General features: G+C 54.6%; 1 protein-coding gene across 2 annotated transcripts; it reads right to left on the bottom strand.

Moving 5' to 3' along the window:
• Positions 1-9,461: 9,461 nt before the first annotated feature.
• Positions 9,462-17,778, bottom strand: LOC137346073 (zinc finger and BTB domain-containing protein 12-like). Of its 2 annotated transcripts, none has more exons than XM_068009366.1 (2): positions 17,657-17,778; positions 9,462-11,155 (listed from the first exon to the last, which is right to left on the bottom strand). In XM_068009366.1, exon 2 carries the CDS (start codon positions 11,137-11,139, stop codon positions 9,826-9,828), a length of 1,314 nt encoding a protein of 437 aa, XP_067865467.1. In that variant the 5' UTR covers positions 11,140-11,155; positions 17,657-17,778; the 3' UTR covers positions 9,462-9,825. The 2 variants fall into 2 exon arrangements, with proteins under 2 accessions (XP_067865467.1, XP_067865466.1); XM_068009365.1 differs by lacking the exon at positions 17,657-17,778 and adding an exon at positions 13,101-15,375.
• Positions 17,779-20,049: the final 2,271 nt, after the last annotated feature.

The following is a 20,049-nucleotide window of genomic DNA, read 5'->3' as shown; positions in this document are numbered from 1 at the left end:
GGTGGGGATGTGGGGATCTTTGTCTCCTGGTGGCGATGTGAGGATCTCTGTCTCCTGGTGGGGTTGTGGGGATCTTTGTCTCCTGGTGGCTATGTGGGGATCTCTGTCCCCTGGTGGGGAAGTGGGGATCTCTGTCCCCTGGTGGGGGTGTGGGGATCTTTGTCTCCTGGTGGCGGTGAGGGGATCTTTGTCTCCTGGTGAGGATGTGGGGATCTTTGTCTCCTGGTGGGGACGTGGGGATCTTTGTCTCCTGGTGGGGAAGTGAGGATCTCTGTCCCCTGGTGGGGATGTGGGGATCTTTGTCTCCTGGTGGGGATGTGGGGATCTTTGTGTCCTGGTGGGGATGTTGGGATCTCTGTCCCCTGGTGGGGATGTGGGGATGTTTGTCTCCTGGTGGCGATCAGGGGATCTTTGTCTCCTGGTGGGGATGTGGGGATCTTTGTGTCCTGGTGGGGATGTTGGGATCTCTGTCCCCTGGTGGGGATGTGGGGATCTCTGTTTCCTGGTGGGGATGTGAGGATCTTTGTCTCCTGGTGGGGATGTGGGGATCTCTGTCCCCTGGTGGGGAGGTGGGGGTCTTTGTCTCCTGGTGGCGATGTGGGGATCTCTGTCCCCTGGTGGGGATGTGGGGATCTCTGTCTCCTGGTGGGGATGTGGGGATCTATTTCTACTGGTGGTGATGTGGGAATCTCTGTCCCCTGGTGGGGATATGGGGATGTCTGTCTCCTGGTGGGGATGTCGGGATCTCTGTCTCCTGGTGGGGAGGTCGGGATCTCTGACTCCTGGTGGGGATGTGAGGAACTCTGTCCCCTGGTGGGGATGTGGGGATCTTTGTCTCCTGGTGGGGATGTGGGGATCTCTGTCCCCTGGTGGGGAGGTGGGTATCTTTGTCTCCTGGTGGCGATGTGGGGATCTCTGTCCCCTGGTGGGGATGTGGGTATCTCTGTCCCCTGGTGGGGATGTGGGGATCTTTGTCTCCTGGTGGCGATGTGGGGATCTCTGTCCCCTGGTGGGGATGTGGGGATCTTTGTCTCCTGGTGGGGATGTGGGGATCTTTGTCTCCTGGGGGGATCTGGGGATCTCTGTCTCCTGGTGGGGATGTGGGGATCTCTGTCCCCTGGTGGGGATGTGGGGATCTTTGTCTCCTGGTGGCGATGAGGGGATCTTTGTCTCCTGGTGGGGATGTGGGGATCTCTGTCCCCTGGTGGGGATGTGGGGATCTTTGTCTCCTGGTGCCGATGAGGGGATCTTTGTCTCCTGGTGGGGATGTGGGGATCTCTGACCCCTGGTGGGGATGTGGGGATCTCTGTCCCCTGATGGGGATGTGGGAATCTCTATATCCTTGTGGAGATGTGTGGATCTCTGTCTCCTGGTGGGGATGTGGGGATCTCTGTCTACTGGTGGGGATGTGGGAATCTCCATCCCTTGTGGGGATGTGGCGATCTTTGTCTCCTTGTGGGGATGTGGGGATCTTTTTCTCCTGGTGGGGATGTGGGGATCTCTGTCCCCTGGTGGGGATGTGGGGATCTTTGTCTCCTGGTGGCGATGAGGGGATCTTTGTCTCCTGGTGGGGATGTGGGGATCTTTGTCTCCTGGTGGGCTGTGGGGATCTTTGTCTCCTGGTGGGGAAGTGGGGATCTCTGTCCCCTGGTGGGGATGTGGGGATCTTTGTCTCCTGGTGGCGATCAGGGGATCTTTGTCTCCTGGTGGGGATGTGGGGATCTTTGTCTCCGGGTGGGGATGTGGGGATCTTTGTCTCCTGGTGGCGATGTGGGGATCTTTGTGTCCTGGTGGGGATGTTGGGATCTCTGTCCCCTGGTGGGGATGTGGGGATCTTTGTCTCCTGGTGGCGATGTGGGGATCTCTGTCCGCTGGTGGGGATCTGGGGATCTCTGTCTCCTGGTGGGGATGTGGGGATCTTTGTCTCATGGTGGGGATGTGGGGATCTCTGTCCTCTGGTGGGGATGTGGGGATCTTTGTCTCCTGGTGGCGATGAGGGGATCTTTGTCTCCTGCTGGGGATGTGGGGATCTCTGTCTCCTGGTGGGTTTGTGGGGATCTTTTTCCCCTGGTGGGGATGTGGGGATCTCTGTCTCCTGGTGGCGATGTGGGGATCTTTGTCTCCAAAGTGGGGATGTAGGGATCATTGTCTCCTGGTGGGGATGTGTGGATCTTTGTCTCCTGGTGGGGATGTGGGGATCTCTGTCCCCTGGTGGGGATGTGGGGATCTTTGTCTCCTGGTGGCGATGAGGGGATCTTTGTCTCCTGGTGGGGATGTGGAGATCTTTGTCTCCTGGTGGGGATGTGGGGATCTTTGTCTCCTGGTGGGGAAGTGGGGATCTCTGTCCCCTGGTAGGGATGTGGGGATCTTTGTCTCCTGGTGGCGATCAGGGGATCTTTGTCTCCTGGTGGGGATGTGGGGATCTTTGTCTCCTGGTGGGGATGAGGGGATCTCTGTCTCCTGGTGGGGATTTCTGACCCCTGGTGGCGATGTGGGGATCTCTGCCTCCTGGTGGGGATGTGGGGATCTCTGACCCCTGGTGGGGATCTGGGGATCTCTGTCTCCTGGTGGGGATGTGGGAATCTCTATCTCCTTGTGGAGATGTGGGGAACTCTGTCTCCTGGTGGGGATATGGGGATCTCTGTCCCCTGGTGGGGATGTGGGAATCTCCATCCCCTGGTGGGGATGTGGGGATCTTAGTCTCCTGGAGGGGATGTGGGGATCTCTGTCTACTGGTGGGGATGAGGGAATCTCCATCCCTTGGTGGGGATGGGGGGATCTCTGTCTACTGGTGGGGATGTGGGAATCTCCATCCCTGGGTGGGGATGTGGGGATCTCTGTCTACTGGTGGGGATGTGGGAATCTCCATCCCCTGGTGGGGATGTGGGGATCTTTGTCTCCTTGTGGGGATGTGAGAATCTCAGTCTCCTGGTGGGCATGTGGGGATCTTTTTCTCCTGGTGGGGATGTGGGGATCTTTTTCTCCTGGTGGGGATGTGGGGATCTTTGTCTCCTGGTGGGGATGTGGGGATCTTTGTCTCCTGGTGGCGATGTGTGGATCTCTGTCTCCTGGTGGGGATGTGGGGATCTTTTTCTCCTGGTGGGGATGTGGGGATCTCTGTCTCCTGGTGGCGATGTGGGGATCTTTGTCTCCAAAGTGGGGATGTGGGGATCTTTGTCTCCTGGTGGGTATGTGGGGATCTCTGTCCCCTGGTGGGTATGTGGGGATCTTTGTCTCCTGGTGGCGATGAGGGGATCTTTGTCTCCTGGTGGGGATGTGGGGATCTTTATCTCCTGGTGGGGATGTGGGGATCTTTGTCTCCTGGTGGGGAAGTGGGGATCTCTGTCCCCTGGTGGGGATGTTGGGATCATTGTCTCCTGGTGGGGATGTGGGAATCTCTGACCCCTGGTGGGGCTGTGGGGATCTCTGTCTCCTGGTGAGGATGTGGGGATCTCTGTCTCCTGGTGGGGATCTCTGACCCCTGGTGGGTATGTGGGGATCTCTGCCTCCTGGTGGGGATGTGGGGATCTCTGACCCCTGGTGGGGATGTGGGGATCTCTGTCCCCTGATGGGGATGTGGGAATCTCTATATCCTTGTGGAGATGTGTGGATCTCTGTCTCCTGGTGGGGATGTGGGGATCTCTGTCTACTGGTGGGGATGTGGGAATCTCCATCCCTTGTGGGGATGTGGTGATCTTTGTCTCCTGGTGGGGATGTGGGGATCTCTGTCTACTGGTGGGGATGTAGGAATCTCCATCCCCGGGTGGGGATGTGGGGATCTCTGTCTACTGGTGGGGATGTGGGAATCTCCATCCCCTGGTGGGGATGTGGGGATCATTGTCTACTGGTGGGGATGTGGGAATCTCCATCCCCGGGTGGGGATGTGGGGATCTCTGTTTACTGGTGGGGATGTGGGAATCTCCATCCCCTGGTGGGGATGTGGGGATCTTTGTCTCCTTGTGGGGATGTGAGGATCTCTGTCTCCTGGTGGGGATGTGGGGATCTTTGTCTCCTGGTGGCGATGTGGGGATCTCTGTCTCCTGGTGGGGATGTGGGGATCTTTTTCTCCTGGTGGGGATGTGGGGATCTTTGTCTCCTGGTGGGGATGTGGGGATATTTTTCTCCTGGTGGGGATGTGGGGATCTCTGTCCCCTGGTGGGGATGTGGGGATCTCTGTTTCCTGGAGGGGATGTGGGGATCTCTTTCCCCTGGTGGGGATGTGGGGATCTCTGTCTGCTGGTGGGGATGTGGGGATCTCTTTTTCCTGGTGGGGATGTGGGGATCTCTGTCCTCTGGTGGGGATGTGGGTATCTCTGTTTCCTGGTGGCGATGTGGGGATCTCTGTCCCCTGGTGGGGATGTGGGGATCTCTGTTTCCTGGTGGGGATGTTGTGATCTCTGTTTCCTGGTGGGGATGTGAGGATATCTGTCCCCTGGTGGGGATGTGGGGATCTCAGTTTCCTGGTGGGGATGTGGGGATCTCTGTCTCCTGGTGGGGATGTGGGGCTCTCTGTCACCTGGTGGACATGTGGGGATCTCTGTTTCCTGGTGGGGATGTGGGGATCTGTGTTCCCTGATGGGGATGTGGGGATCTGTTTCCTGGTGGGGTGTGGGGATCTCTGACTCCTGGTGGGGATGTGGGGATCTCTGTCTCCTGGTGGGGATGTTGGGATGTCTGTCTCCTGGTGGGGATGTGGGGATCTGTCTCCTGGTGGAGATGTCGGGATCTGTCTCCTGGTGGGGATGTGGGAATCTCTGTCCCCCAGTGGGGATGTGGGAATCTGTGCCTCATGGTCGGGATGTGGGAATCTCTGTCTCCTGGTAGGGATGTGGGAATCTCTGTTACCTGGTGGGGATGTGGGAATCTCTGTCTCCTGGTAGGGATGAGGGAATCTCTGTCTCCTGGTGGGGATGTCGAGATCTTTGTCTCCTGGTTGGGATGTGGGGATCTCTGTCCCCTGGTGGGGTTGTGGGGATCTCTGTCCCCTGGTGGGGATGTGGGGATCTCTGTACCCTTGTGGGGATATCGGGATCTCTGTCTCCTGGTGGGGATCTCTGTCCCCTGGTGGGAATGTGAGGATCTCTGTCCCCTGTTGGGGATCTCTGTCCGCTGGTGGGTCTTTGGGGATCTCTGTCTCCTTGTGGCGATGTGGGGATCTCAGTCACCTGGTGGTAATGTGGGGATCTGTGACCCCTGGTGGGGATGTGGGGATCTCTGTCCCCTGATGGGGATGTGGGAATCTCTGTCCCCTGGTGGGAATGTGGGGAATCTGCCTGTTTATGGATGCCAGCTGTCAAGAGAACTGCTCCCATACCCACCAAACACCAACCCACCCAGACCCACACCCCTAAACCGTCCGGAATTATTCATGACCTTTGAAATGAGGTAACATTATTTTACACAATGAGTTATTGTGATCTGCAATGCTTTGCCTGCAAGAGTGACAGAAGCAGAGCGACAGTAACATAATAAATGCAAGTGGATATTCATAATGAAATTGAATATGGGGTTATGGTGGGTGGTGGGTACAAGAGAATGGGTCTAATTGGATAGCTTGACTGAAGAGTGAGCACAGGCACAATGGGCCAAATGGGCTCTTTCTGGGCTTTATCATTGTTTGATCCACCTCTGGCCTTCCCCCCATTCCCCCACCCCCAGCTCTGCATTCGAATGGGAGTCCTGGCAGGAAGGTCGTAGCAGCACGTTTCAGTGGATGCCTACCCCCCGGAGAGATAGCTTCATTATCCACCACTGTGCTGGGTAGTGAATGGAAATGCATCAGGACACAACGGGAGAGGAAACGGTGACCCAATGGAACCAGTCTCCACTCCTTTCTCCTCTGACCTCTGCCTGGGGAAGCAGCAAAACCTCCCCTGCCGTTTTCTCAATGACTCCAGGAGGTTTTCCCTCTATCGCCCCCATCTAGAAGTTAACAACTTTGACAGTGGAGTTGAAAGCCACGTACCCAAGTTTGCCAAAGACACAAAGATAGGCAGCACTGTAAGCAGTGTAGATGGAAGCAGAAAATTACGGAGAGCTATTGAATGATTAAATAAATGGACAAAACTGTGGCTAATGGATTTCAATGTCGGCAGATATTAGGTCATCTGGTTTGGACCTGAAAAGGATAGAAGAGGGTACTTTGTAAACGGTGAAAAGCTAGAAACAGTGAAGGTTCAGAGGCTCAGGAGGTGTGGTGGAAGATCGTCCAGGGACAGAGATGATTTGTTTTGTACTCTTTCATGGGATCTGAGCATTACTGGCTAGGCCAGCATTTATTACCCATCCCTAATTGCCCTTGAACTGAGTGGCTTGCTAGGCCATTTCAGAGGGCAGTTAAGAGTCAGTCACATTGCTGTGCGTCTGGTGTCACATGTAGACCAGACCAGCTGAGATCATTAAAATGTTGTGTATAGCTAGAGAAAATAATCAAAAACAGGCTAACAGAATTCTGACCTTTACATCTAGAACAACAGAATACAAGAGGGTAGAAGTCATGACTCAGCTATACCAAACCCTGGTTAGATCACACGTGGACTTACTGTGAGCAGTTCTGGTCACCATACCTTAGGAAGGAGATATTGGTCGTGGACGGAGTGCAGTGCAGATTCACCAGAATATACCTGGACTCCAAGGGTTAAATTACAAGCAGAGATTCCACAAACTAGCAGGTCTGGCAGCATCTGTGAAGACAGAAGCAGGGTTAACACTTCAGGTCAGTGACCCTTTATCAGGTTCATCCTGTTCTGATGAAAGGTCACAGACCCAAAACATTAACTCTGCTTCTCTCTCCACAGATACTGCCAGACCTGCTGAGTATTTCCAGCACGTTCTTGTTTTTCTTTCAGATTTCCAGCATCCGCAGTGTTTTGCTTTTATTTTACACAATCTAGCCTTGCACTACAGTGTGCAGGGACAGAGGGACCTGGGAGTGCATGCACATCGATCTTTGGAGGTGGCAGGACATATTGAGAGAGTGGTTAGTCGAGCAGATGGGATCTTGGGGCTTCATAAACAGAGGCATTGAGTACAAAAGCAGGGATGTCATGCTGAACCTTTATAAAGTTCTGGTTAGGCCAGAACTGGGGTACTGTGTCCAGTTCCTGGTCACCACACTTCAGAAAGGATGTGAGGGTCCTTGAGGGGGTGCAGAGATTTATCAGAGTGGTTCCAGGGATCAGGGGTTTTAGCTACAAGGTTAGGTTGGAAAAGCTGGGGTTTTTCTCCTTGGAGCAAAGGAGATTGAGGGGAGATTTAACAGAAGTGTACAAGATTATAACAGGCTTAGATGGGTTTGGGAGGGTGGGGGAGAGACAGTGGTGTAGTGGTAATGTCACTGAACAAGTAATCCATAGGCCCAGGCTAATGTCCTGGGGGCATGAATTCAAATCCCAGCACGGCAGTGGGTGGAATTTAAATACAATTAATTAATAAAAATCGGGAATTGAAAGCTAGTCTCAGTAATGGTGCCATAAAACTATCATCGATTGTCTTAAAAACCCATCTGCTTCACCAATGTCCTTTAGGGAAGGAAATTTGCCTGGTCTGGCCTACATGTGACTCCAGACCCACAGCAATGTGGTTGACTCTTAACTGCCCTCAGAAATGGCCGAGCAAGCTGCTCAGTGGTCAAGGGTAATTAGGGATGGGTAATAAATACTGGCCTTGTCAGTGACGCCAACATCCCATGAAAGAATAATAAATAAACGTCAGACAAAGAAAACCTGTTCCCATTAACTGATGGTACAAGGACTAGGGGGACACAGATTAAAAGGGCAAGAATACAGGCTTAAAGACAGGATTCTTGGTAGTGTGGAGGAGCAGAGGGATCTTGGGGTCCATGTCCATAGATCGCTCAAAGTTGCCACCCAAGTTGATAGGGTTGTTAAGAAGGCGTATGGTGTGTTGGCTTTCATTAACAGGGGGATTGAGTTTAAGAGCCGCGAGGTTATGCTGCAGCTCGAAAAGGCCCTGGTTCGACCACACTTGAAATATTGTGTTCAGTTCTGGTCGCCTCATTATAGGAAGGATGTGGAAGCTTTAGAGAGGGTGCAGAGGAGATTTACCAGGATGCTGCCTGGACTGGAGGACATGTCTTACGAAGAAAGATTGAGGGAGCTAGGGCTTTTCTCATTGGAGCGAAGAAGGATGAGAGGTGATTTGATAGAGCGGTACAAGATGATGAGAGGCATAGATAGAGTGGATAGTCAGAGACTTTCTCCCAGGGTGGAAAGGGCTATCACCAGGGGGCATAATTCTAAGGTGATTGGAGGAAGGTTTCGGGGAGATATCAGAGGTAGGTTCTTTACACAGAGAGTGGTGGGTGCGTGGAATGCGCTGCCAATGGTGGTAGTAGAAGCAGATACATTAGGGGCATTTAAGCGACTCTTGGATAGGTACATGGATGATAGTAGAATGAAGGGTAGGTAGTTAGTTTGATCTTAGAGTAGGTTAAAGGTTCGGCACAACATCGTGGGCCGAAGGGCCTGTACTGTGCTGTACTGTTCTATGTTCTAGATGCAGGGGGAATATGAGGAAGAACTCTTTTACACAGCGAGTGGTAATGACCTGCAACTCGCTGCCCACAAAGGGGGGGGGGGGGGTTTGAAGTGGAGACAATCAATGATTTCAAAAGGACATTTGGAAACTGGATGGGCGCTTGAAGGAAACAAACTTGCAGGACTACCGGGATCGAGCGGGGGAGTGGGACTGACTGGATTGCTTCGCACAGAGCCCGTATGGACTCGATGGGCCGAATGGCCTCCTTCTGCGCTGTAAATGACTCTATGAGTCTATATATTCCCTGGAATTGAGGAGCTTAAGGGCTGATCGAGGTTTTCAAGATATTAGAGGGAACAGGTAGGGTAGATCTCTCTGCTGAGAATCTAGGACTAGGGGGCATAGTCTAAAAATGACAGCCAGACCTTTCAGGAGAGAAATTAGGAAACATTTCAACACACAAAGGCTGGTAGAAGTTTGGAACTCTCTTCCACAAATGGCAATGGATGCTCGACCAAATGTTACTTTGAAATCTGAAATTGACAGACTTTTGTTACTGAAGGTATTAAGAGAGATGGGATTTGCAGCCATGATCTCATTGAAAGGGTTGGCGGAACTGGCTCAAGGGTCAGGGGAAGGGCACTTGCATCTGATGAATATGGCTGCTCTCGCCATTCACAAAGGGCAGGTGGTGTCTCTTTAGTGTTGGTTACAGGCCACCACCAAAACGATCTGATCTTAAAAACCACAAGGAAGACAACAGGAAACCACTTTGGCCTCTCTTGCAGATTGAGTCACTCAGACATCTTGCACGCGAGTGTGAGCGAGACTGTGCATTTGTCTACCTGCCCGAAGAACAGCACAGACTATTTGTCAAGCCCTCTCCGAAACAAAACCCACTCTGGAGATGCAACAATCGCCCGACGCTGAACAAACGTGCAACGGGAATTTCTTTTTTAAAAAATGATCTTCGTTTCTTTTTTTTTAAATCACAAATTATTATTTTTTTTTTTGGAAGAATAAAAATATAGATTACACAAAGAGGCGCTTCCTGACAGGCAGAAATACAAATAAAAACCTGGGCGGCGGTGGGGAGACTGATTGTAAGGAGGCAGTCGAGACGGACGGAGGAGAACATGGGCAGAGTTCAGCGAAGAGTCTGTTGATCGAAGGGACCTTGAATCAGCTCCTACTGCCTGGGAGGAAATCTCATGGTGTTAGTTTGTGGCTGCACTGTTAAGTTGAAAACAGTGCTTCATCTGAGGGGAGTTGGTTTGGGGTCAGGATGAAGGAGGGGGGGGGGAGGTGGTGAGGGGAGACTAACTGCTAAGGTACCACCAGGCTAATCTCGGCTGGCTTGCTCTCTTGGTTGCGCGTAGTGGTTTTGCCGTGCTGATCCCGCAGGTGAACTCGTAGCGTGCTGTAGTGAGTGAAACGCATATTGCAGTAGCTGCAGCAGTGGGGCGAGTCACCATTGTGCACGTTCATGTGGTCCTTGAGCGAGCGTTTCTGGGTGAAGGTGCGGCCGCAGATGGCACAGCAGTAAGGTTTGAAGCCCGTGTGGACGTTGATGTGCTGGGCGAGCCGCGCGTTCTTCTTGAAGACCTTGCCGCAGAGCAGGCACATGTAGAGCTTGTGGACGACCATGTGGGCAGCCAGATGTTCACGGTGCTCGAAGGGGGCCCCGCACTCAGAGCAGATGCCGGGGCTCCGGGCCTCCCCCTCCTTGCTAGCTTGCCCCAGGCCGGAGAGGGACGGGGGCGGCTGTGGCTCCTCGCCCGGCCGGTAGAAGCTGCTGGAAAAGCCACTGCTCCGGCACTCCTCGCTGGCCGAGCTCTCGTAGTCCTCCTCCTGGAACTCGTCAGAGATCATCACCTCTGACATGTCGTAGGGGGCGCTGTTGTCAGAGTAACCGCTGACGCCGCCCCCCACGGTCGAGTGGATGCCGGGGTCGGGCTCCAGGCCATTGGTGGGCTCGGCCCTGCCGCCCGCTGGCCGCCCCTTGCCTGTCGTCTCCGGGCACCCCGTCATGCAGTCAGCCAACGACTCCACCTTGCGGATGCAGATGTCCTCGGCCCTGCCAAAGTCCTCCTGCTGCTCCGACTCCAGCTTCACCACGTCGTCCGGCGGCGTCCGCAGGGCCTTCTCCGCCGTCTCCCAGGTCGCCAGCTTCTCGGCGTCCGGCCCCCGCTCGGAGGAGGTGGCGATCTGCGGCGTGCCAGGGCACTCCTCGCCCTCCTCTGCCAGTGGCACGCGGGGCCCAATGCGCGGAGACAGCGACTGCCGACACTTTTCCACCACGTGCTCCATCTGCAGGCAGCTGGCAGCCGTCAGGTAGTCCAGGATGTCGTTGAAAGGGAACTCCAGTGTCCCGCTGTAGCAGGAGAGCAGCAGGCGCTGCACAATCTGAGCACCCGTCATGGGGAACACCTGCACCTCCTGGGAGGGGTTCATATGGAACTGGTCGCGCAGGAAGGGGGAGCAGGCCGCCAGCACCACCCGGTGGCCCGGGAACCTCAGCTGATCCGCTACGATAGTCACGTCGCAGAAACGCTCCTCCATCCGCAGCTGGTTCATCTTCTTCAGAATGCTCACCTCGTGGTTAGGGAAGTGAAATCTCACCACATCATCAGACGCCATGGCTGGGCAGTGTGAACTGGAGTGGGGAAAGGAAAAGGTATTTCTGTCAGTCAGCATCCCACACTTCACAAACGTAGAAAATAGGAGCAGGAGTAGGCCATTCGGCCCTTCGAGCCTGCGCCACCATTCAATACGATCATGGCTGATCGTCCAAACTCAGTAACCTGTTCCTGCTTTCTCCCCATATCCCTCGATTCCTTTAGCCCTGAGAACTATATCTAACTCTTTCTTGAATATATTTAATGATTTGGCCTAAACTACTTTCTGTGGTAGAGAATTCCACAGGTTCACCACTCTCTGGGTGAAGAAATCCCTCCTCATCTCAGTCCTAAATGGCTTACCCCTTATCCTTAGACTGTGACCCCTGATCCTGGACTCCCCTGCCATCGGGAACATCCTTCCTGCATTTAGGAAAGATATTTACAGAGTCATAAGAAGTAGGAACAGCAGTAGGCCATTCGGCCCCTCGAACTTGCTCTACCTGATCTGATCGTGGACTTACCTCCACTTTCCTGCCTGCCCCCCATAATCTTCGACTTGTAGATCAAAAACCTGTCTCACTCAGCCTTGAATATATTCAGTGACCCAGCCTCCACTGCTCACTGGGGAAGAGAATTCCACAGACTAAAGACCCTCTGAGAGGAGAAATTCCTCCTCATCTCCGTCTGTGTTCTCGATTCCCCCATGATGGGAAACTTCCTCTCAGCATCTACCCTGTCAAACCTCCTCAGCATCTCGTACGTTTTAATAAGATCACCTCTCATTCTTCTAAACTCCAATGAGTATGGGCCCAAAGTGCTCAACCTTTCCTCATAAGACAACCCCTTCATCCCAGGAATCAGCCGAGTGAACCTTTTCTGAACTGCTTCTAATGCAAATCTATCCCCTCCTTAAACAAGGAGACTAAAACTGTATGCAGTACTCTAGGTGTGGTAGGCCTAGTACAGTTGCAGAGCAAGACTTCCCGACTCTTATCCTGCATTCTCGGGAGAATGTTCCCGCTAAGAATTTTAAAATGAATCTTCATTTTGACCGATGCACCCATGCCCCCCACTACCCCTCCAAAACGCCCTGTTCAGCCCGATGGACGATTGGGCTCAATTCCGGACACAACGCTTATGGAAGGATGTCAAGGCTCTGGAGAGGGAGCAGTCGAGAATTACTGGAATGGTATGGGGGATGAGGTACTTCAGTGATGTGGAGAGACTGGAGATTTACGAGGATGTTGCCGGGACTGGAAAAATTCAGCTATGAGGAAAGATTGGATAGGCTGGGGTTGTTCTTGGAACAGAGAAGGCTGAGGGGAGATCTGATTGAAATGTACAACATTTTGAGGGGCTTGGATAGAGTGGAGGTGAAGGGTCTATTCATTTTAGCAGAGAGGTCAGAGATGAGGGGGCTTAGATTTAAAGTGATTGGTAGAAAGATTAGAAGGGAGGAAAAACCTTTTCACCCAGAGGGTGGTGGGGGTCTGGAACTCACTGCCTGAAAGGGTAGTTGAGGCAGAAACCCTCAACTCGTTCAAAAGGAGTCTGGATATGCAGCTCAAGTGCCGTAACCTGCAGGGCTAAGGACCAAATGTTGGAAGGTGGGATTCGACTGGGTGGATCGTTTCTCGGCAGGCGCAGACACGATGGGCCAAGTGGTCTCTTTCTGTGCCGTAAACGTTCTGTGATTCTAAGCTGGGGCTGTTCTCCTTGGAACAGGGAAGGTGAAAGGGGAGATTTAATCGAGTTGCTCAAAATCATGAAAGGTGTTGCTGGAAGATGTGGAGAATGTGTTTCCAGAGGCAGCAGAGTCAGTAACTAGAGGAGATGGATTGAACATAAATAGCAAACAAACATGAGGGGAGATGAGGAGTATTTTAACAGTGCGAGTTGTTGTGATCTGGAATGTGCTGCCCAAAAGGATGGTGGAAGCAGATTCAACAATAACTTTCAAAAGGGGAACTGGATAAATACCTGAAGGGGAAGTGATGCAGGCCTACAGGAAAAGAGCAGGGGAGCGGCACCACTTAAACAGCTGGAGCAAAGAGCCAGCAGAGGCAAAATGGACCAAATGGCCTCCTTCTGTGCTGTAGGATTCAATACCTGGCCCAATTCGGGCTCGGCTGGTGTATCGAATACTTATTCATTCATGGGATGTGGGCGGCACTGGCGATGCCAGCATTTATTGCCCATCCCTAATTGCCCTTGAGAAGGTGGTGGTGAGCTGCCTTCTTGAACCGCTGCAGTCCATGTGGGGTAGGTACACCCACAGTGATGTTAGGAAGGGAGTTCCAGGATTTTGACCCAGCGACAGTGAAGGAACAGTGATATAGTTCCAAGTCAGGATGGTGTGTGGCTTGGAGGGGAACTTGGTGGTGGTGTCCCCATGCATCTGCTGTCCTCCTAGGTGGTAGAGGTCATGGGTTTGGAAGGCACTGTCAAAGGAGCCTTGGTGAGTTGCTGACATAATGAACTGAATGATCCATTCATTCAGATTCAGCAACTTAACATAAAACGGCAACACACTCTCCTTATATCGATCCTATCCAGCCCCTGTATCTGTTACTGCAATATCCAGTTTCTGCAGCAAAAGGCTTGGCCAAAGAGGTATGTTTTAAGGAGTGTCCTAAAGGAGGAAAGCGAGGCGGAGAGGTTTAGAGAGGGAGTTCCAGAGCTTGGGACCCAGGCAGCTGAAGGCCCAGCCACCAATGTGGAGCAATTAAAATCATTCCAGAATTAGAGGAGCACAGATATCTCAGAGGGTTGTGGAGCTCTTGGAGTTTACAGAGATAGGGAGGGGTGAGGCCTCGCAGAGATTAGAAAATCAAGATGTTGCTTGACCAGGAGCCAATGGAGGTCAGTGAACACAGGGGTGAGAGGGGAACGGGACTTGGTGTGTGTTAATGTAGGTCAGTGAGTACATTGGGCGATAGGGGAACAGGACTTGGTGAGTGTTAATGTAGGTCAGTGAGTACAGGGGGTGATAGGGGAATGGGACTTGGTGTGTGTTAATGTAGGTCAGTGAGTACAGGGGGTGATAGGGGAATGGGACTTGGTGTGTGTTAATGTAGGTCAGTGAGTACAGGGGGTGATAGGGGAATGGGACTTGGCGTGTGTTAATGTAGGTCAGTGAGTACAGGGGGTGATAGGGGAACGGGACTTGGTGTGTGTTAATGTAGGTCAGTGAGTACAGGGGGTGATAGGGGAATGGGACTTGGCGTGTGTTAATGTAGGTCAGTGAGTACAGGGGGTAATAGGGGAATGGGACTTGGTGTGTGTTAATGTAGGTCAGTGAGTACAGGGGGTAATAGGGGAATGGGACTTGGTGTGTGTTAATGTAGGTCAGTGAGTACAGGGGGTGATGGGGGAATGGGACTTGGTGTGTGTTAATGTAGGTCAGTGAGTACAGGGGGTGATAGGGGAATGGGACTTGGTGTGTGTTAATGTAGATCAGTGAGTACAGGGGGTGATAGGGAAACGGGACTTGGTGTGTGTTAATGTAGGTCAGTGAGTACAGGGGGTGATAGGGGAATGGGACTTGGTGTGAGTTAATGTAGGTCAGTGAGTACAGGGGGTAATAGGGGAATGGGACTTGGTGTGAGTTAATGTAGGTCAGTGAGTACAGGGGGTAATAGGGGAATGGGACTTGGTGTGTGTTAATGTAGGTCAGTGAGTACAGGGGGTGATAGGGGAACGGGACTTGGTGTGTGTTAATGTTGGTCAGTGAGTACAGGGGATGATAGGGGAACGGGACTTGGTGTGTGTTAATGTAGGTCAGTGAGTACAGGGGGTGATAGGGGAACGGGGCTTGGTGTGTGTTAATGTAGGTCAGTGAGTCCAGGGGGTGATAGGGAAACGGGACTCGGTGTGTGTTAATGTAGGTCAGTGAGTACAGGGGGTGCTAGGGGAACGGGACTTGGTGTGTGTTAATGTAGGTCAGTGAGTCCAGGGGGTGATAGGGAAACGGGACTTGGTGTGTGTTAATGTTGGTCAGTGAGTACAGGGGATGATAGGGGAACAGGACTTGGTGTGTGTTAATGTAGGTCAGTGAGTACAGGGGGTGATAGGGGAATGGGGCTTGGTGTGTGTTAATGTAGGTCAGTGAGTACAGGGGGTGTTAGGGGAACGGGACTTGGTGTGTGTTAATGTAGGTCAGTGAGTCCAGGGGATGATAGGGGAATGGGACTTGGTGTGAGTTAGGACAAGGGCTGTATTTGATGATTTGCGGTGAATTTCCAGCAGAAGCCGAGAGGTGGTTCCCCTCCACGTTGCCCCCATCCCACCCCTGAACCCCGTCACCCAAACAACAGGGTGGCTGCTCCAACATGGAGCAGATAACCTGCGCGCATGCCTGACAACACACAGGGACGAACGCGGCTTAACTGCAACCTCTCTACACACAGGATGCACAGCCACTTCAGGAGGTAGACCCCAATCCAAGGAGAGGGACTAGCCCTTTTAAGCATGTGTGCCAGCACATGGGGCCCACCGAGAGCCCATCAGGGACAGAGTGGGGGGTGGGGGGGGGGGACCCATAGCCCATTAGGGACAGGGTGGGGAGGGCACCCAGACCTCATTAGGGACAGGGTGGGTGGGGGGCACCCAGAGCACATTTGCGACAGGTTGGGTGTGTGGGGCACCCAGAACCCATTAGGGACGGGGTGGGGGGGGGGGGCACCCAGATCCCATTAGGGACAGGGTGGGTGGGGGGCACCCAGAGCCCATTTGCGACAGGGTGGGTGTGTGGGGCACCCAGAACCCATTAAGGACAGGGTGGGGGGGGGGGGGCACCCAGAGCCCATTAGCGACAGGGTGGGTGTGTGGGGCACCCAGAACCCATTAGGGATAGGGTGGGTGTGTGGGGCACCAGAACCCATTAGGGACAGGGTGTGGGGCACTCAGATCCCATTAGGGACAGGGTGTGGGTGTGGGGCACCCAGATCCCATTAGGGACAGGGTGTGGGGCACCCAGATCCCTTTAAACTGGGTGTGGGGCATCCAGATCCCATTAGGGACAGGGTCTGGGGCTCTCAGATCCCATTAGGGACAGGGTGTGGGGCTCTCAGATCCCATTAGGGACAGGGTGTGGGGTACCCAGATCCCTTTAGGGACTGGGTGTGGGGCATCCAGATCCCATTAGGGACTGGGTGGGTGTGTGGGGCACCCAGATCCCATTAGGGACTGGGTGTGGGGCACCCAGTTCCCATTAGGGACTGGGTGGGTGTGTGGGGCACCCAGATCCCATTAGGGACAGGGTGTGGAGCTCTCAGATCCCATTAGGGACTGGGTGGGTGTGTGGGTCACCCAGATCCCATTAGGGACTGGGTGTGGGGCACCCAGTTCCCATTAGGGACTGGGTGGGTGTGTGGGGCACCCAGATCCCATTAGGGACAGGGTGGGTGTGTGGGGCACCCAGTTCCCATTAGGGACAGGGTGGGTGTGTGGGTCACCCAGATCCCATTAGGGACTGGGTGTGGGGCACCCAGTTCTCATTAGGGACAGGGTGGGTGTGTGGGTCACCCAGATCCCATTAGGGACTGGGTGTGGGGCACCCAGTTCCCATTAGGGACAGGGTGGGTGTGTGGGTCACCCAGATCCCATTAGGGACTGGGTGTGGGGCACCCAGTTCCCATTAGGGACTGGGTGGGTGTGTGGGTCACCCAGATCCCATTAGGGACTGGGTGTGGGGCACCCAGATCCCATTAGGAACAGGGTGGGTGTGTGGGTCACCCAGATCCCATTAGGGACAGGGTGGGTGTGTGGGTCACCCAGATCCCATTAGGGACTGGGTGTGGGGCACCCAGTTCTCATTAGGGACAGGGTGGGTGTGTGGGTCACCCAGATCCCATTAGGGACAGGGTGGGTGTGTGGGTCACCCAGATCCCATTAGGGACTGGGTGTGGGGCACCCAGTTCCCATTAGGGACTGGGTGGGTGTGTGGGTCACCCAGATCCCATTAGGGACTGGGTGTGGGGCACCCAGATCCCATTAGGAACAGGGTGGGTGTGTGGGTCACCCAGATCCCATTAGGGACTGGGTGTGGGGCACCCAGTTCCCATTAGGGACTGGGTGGGTGTGTGGGTCACCCAGATCCCATTAGGGACTGGGTGTGGGGCACCCAGATCCCATTAGGGACAGGGTGGGTGTGTGGGTCACCCAGATCCCATTAGGGACTGGGTGTGGGGCACCCAGATCCCATTAGGAACAGGGTGGGTGTGTGGGTCACCCAGATCCCATTAGGGACTGGGTGGGTGTGTGGGTCACCCAGTTCCCATTAGGGACAGGGTAGGGGGAGTGGGTGCGGGGGGACGGGGACCCCGGCTCTGCCCGGGCCCCGCGCTGCTTCTCCAGGATCTCCCCCTTCTCCGGAGACGTGGGGGGGGGTGGGGGGGGAGGCTCCAACTCCAGGCCGGGGCTGCGGCCTAGTTCTATGCGGGAGGCGGGGGAAGAGAGTGAAGCGGGCTCCTGCCCCCGGTTCTGGGTCCCCGGTCTATCCCCCGCTCCCCCTCCCCGGCCCCGCCGACTCTCACCCGGTCTCCGGCAGCTCCGAGTGTCGCAGTCCCGCGGCGGGTGGCCGACCGAAATCCCGGGCCCGGCGCCGCAACCTCCCAGCCGCAGCAGCAGGGCCGACCAGCCGCAGCTCCGGAGTTCCCCGCGACCCGCCCACCGCTGCAGAGTGGATCCCTCTGATACTGGATCACTGCGGGGCCGGATCTCTCCTTCACTGGGTCTCTCTTCCACTGGATCACTGTGGGACTCGGTCCCTCCTTCACTGGGTCTCTCTTCCACTGGATCACTGTGGGACTCGGTCCCTCCTTCACTGGGTCTCTCTTCCACTGGATCACTGTGGGACTCGGTCCCTCCTTCACTGGGTCTCTCTTCCACTGGATCACTGTGGGACTCGGTCCCTCTTTCACTGGGCCTCTCTTCCACTGGATCACTGTGGGACTCGGTCCCTCCTTCACTGGGTCTCTTCGACTGGATCACTGTGGGACTCGGTCCCTCCTTCACTGGGTCTCTCTTCCACTGGATCACTGTGGGACTCGGTCCCTCCTTCACTGGGCCTCTCTTCCACTGGATCACTGTGGGACTCGGTCCCTCCTTCACTGGGTCTCTTCCACTGGATCACTGTGGGACTCGGTCCCTCCTTCACTGGGTCTCTCTTCCGCTGTATCACTGTGGGACTCTCCCCTCCTTCACTGGATCTCTCTTCCACTGGATCATGGTGGGACTGGATCCCTCCTTCACTGGATCTCTCTTCCACTGGATCACCGTGGGACTTGCCCCCCTTCACTGGGTCTCTTCCACTGGATCACTGTGGGACTCGGTCCCTCCTTCACTGGATCTCTCTTCCACTGGATCACTGTGGGACTCAGTCCCTCCACTGGGTCTCTCTTCCACTGGATCACTGTGGGACTCTCCCCTCCTTCACTGGGTCTCTCTTCCACTGGATCACTGTGGGATTCGGTCCCCCCTTCACTGGGTCTCTCTTCCTCTGGATCACTGTGGGACTGGATCCCTCCCTCACTGGACCCTCTGTCACTGGATCACTGTCTCGGCCGCTCCTTAGTTGGGTCGCTCTTCTACTGGATCACTGTGGGACTGGAGCCCTCCAACACTGGGTCTCTCTGCCACTGGATCGCTGTGGGACTTGGTCTCTCCTTCACTGGGCCCCTCTGCCACTTGATCACAAGGGGACTGGATCCCTCCTTGACTGGATCCCTGTGGGACTCAGACCGTCCTTCACTGTCCCCCCAGCACTGGATCACTATGGGTCTCGGTCCTACCTTCCCTGGGTCCCGCTGCCACTGGATCACTGTGGGACTATGTCCCTCCCTCACTGGATCCCTCTCCCGCTGGATCACAGTGGGTCAGATCCCTCTTTGACTAGATCCCTCTGCCACTGGATTATGGTGGGACCAGATCCCTCCTTTACTGGGTCCCTTTGCCACTGGATCACTGTGGGACCAGATCCCTCCTTCACTGGGTCCTTCTGCCACTGGATTACTGTGGGACTGTATACCTCCTTTACTGGGTCCCTTTGCCAATCGATCGCTGTGGGGCTTGGTCCCCCTGCCACTGGGTCCCTCTGCCACTGTATCACTGTGGGACTCGGTCCTTCCTTCACTGAGTCCTTCTTCCGCTGGACACTGTGGGACTCGGTCCCTCCCCTCACTGCATCCCTCTGCACAGGATCACTGTGGGACTGGATCCCTCCTTCAACGGGTCCCTCTGACACTGGATCACTGTGGGTCTGGAACCCTACTTCACTAGGTCCCTCTGCCACTGGATTACTGTGGGACCAGATCCCTCATTCAATGGCTCCCTCTGCCACTTGATCAATGTGGGACACAGTCCCTCCTTCACTGGGTCTCTCTTCCACTGGATCACTGTGGGACCAGAACCCTCCTTCTGGGTCCCTCTGTCACTGGATCATGGTGGGACTCGGTCCCCCCTTCACTGTGTCCCTCTGCCACTGGATCATTGTGGGACACGGGCCCTCTGCCACTGGGCCCCTCTGCCACAGGATCACTGTGGGACTCAACCCCTCTTCCACTGGATCCCTGTGGAGCTGGATCACTGTGATACAGGATCCCCCTGTCACTGGGTCACTGTGGGCCTGGATCTATCCAGCACTGGATCACTCTGGGACCGAGTGGCTCTGTAACTGGATCATGCTGTCACTGGGTCCCTCTGACGCTCAGTTCCTTTGTCACACTGGCATTGGGTGGATCTAGCACTGGATCCTTCCTCGCTCTGGCATTTGGCACTCTTTGGCACTCGATCCCTCTGACACACTGCCACTTGATCTTTTTGGGACTGGATGGCTCTGGCACTTGATCCCTATGCCGCCCAACCCCTCTGTCAGCTGTGGCTCAGTTGGAAGCTCTCTCGCCTCTGAGTCAGAAGGTTGTGGGTTCAA

This window comes from Heterodontus francisci, chromosome 29, assembly GCF_036365525.1.
Source record: "Heterodontus francisci isolate sHetFra1 chromosome 29, sHetFra1.hap1, whole genome shotgun sequence".
In the NCBI taxonomy this organism is placed as follows: Eukaryota; Metazoa; Chordata; class Chondrichthyes; order Heterodontiformes; family Heterodontidae; genus Heterodontus; species Heterodontus francisci.
The sequence above is the reverse complement of the archived record's forward strand: the minus strand, read 5'-3'. Positions and strand labels throughout refer to the sequence as shown.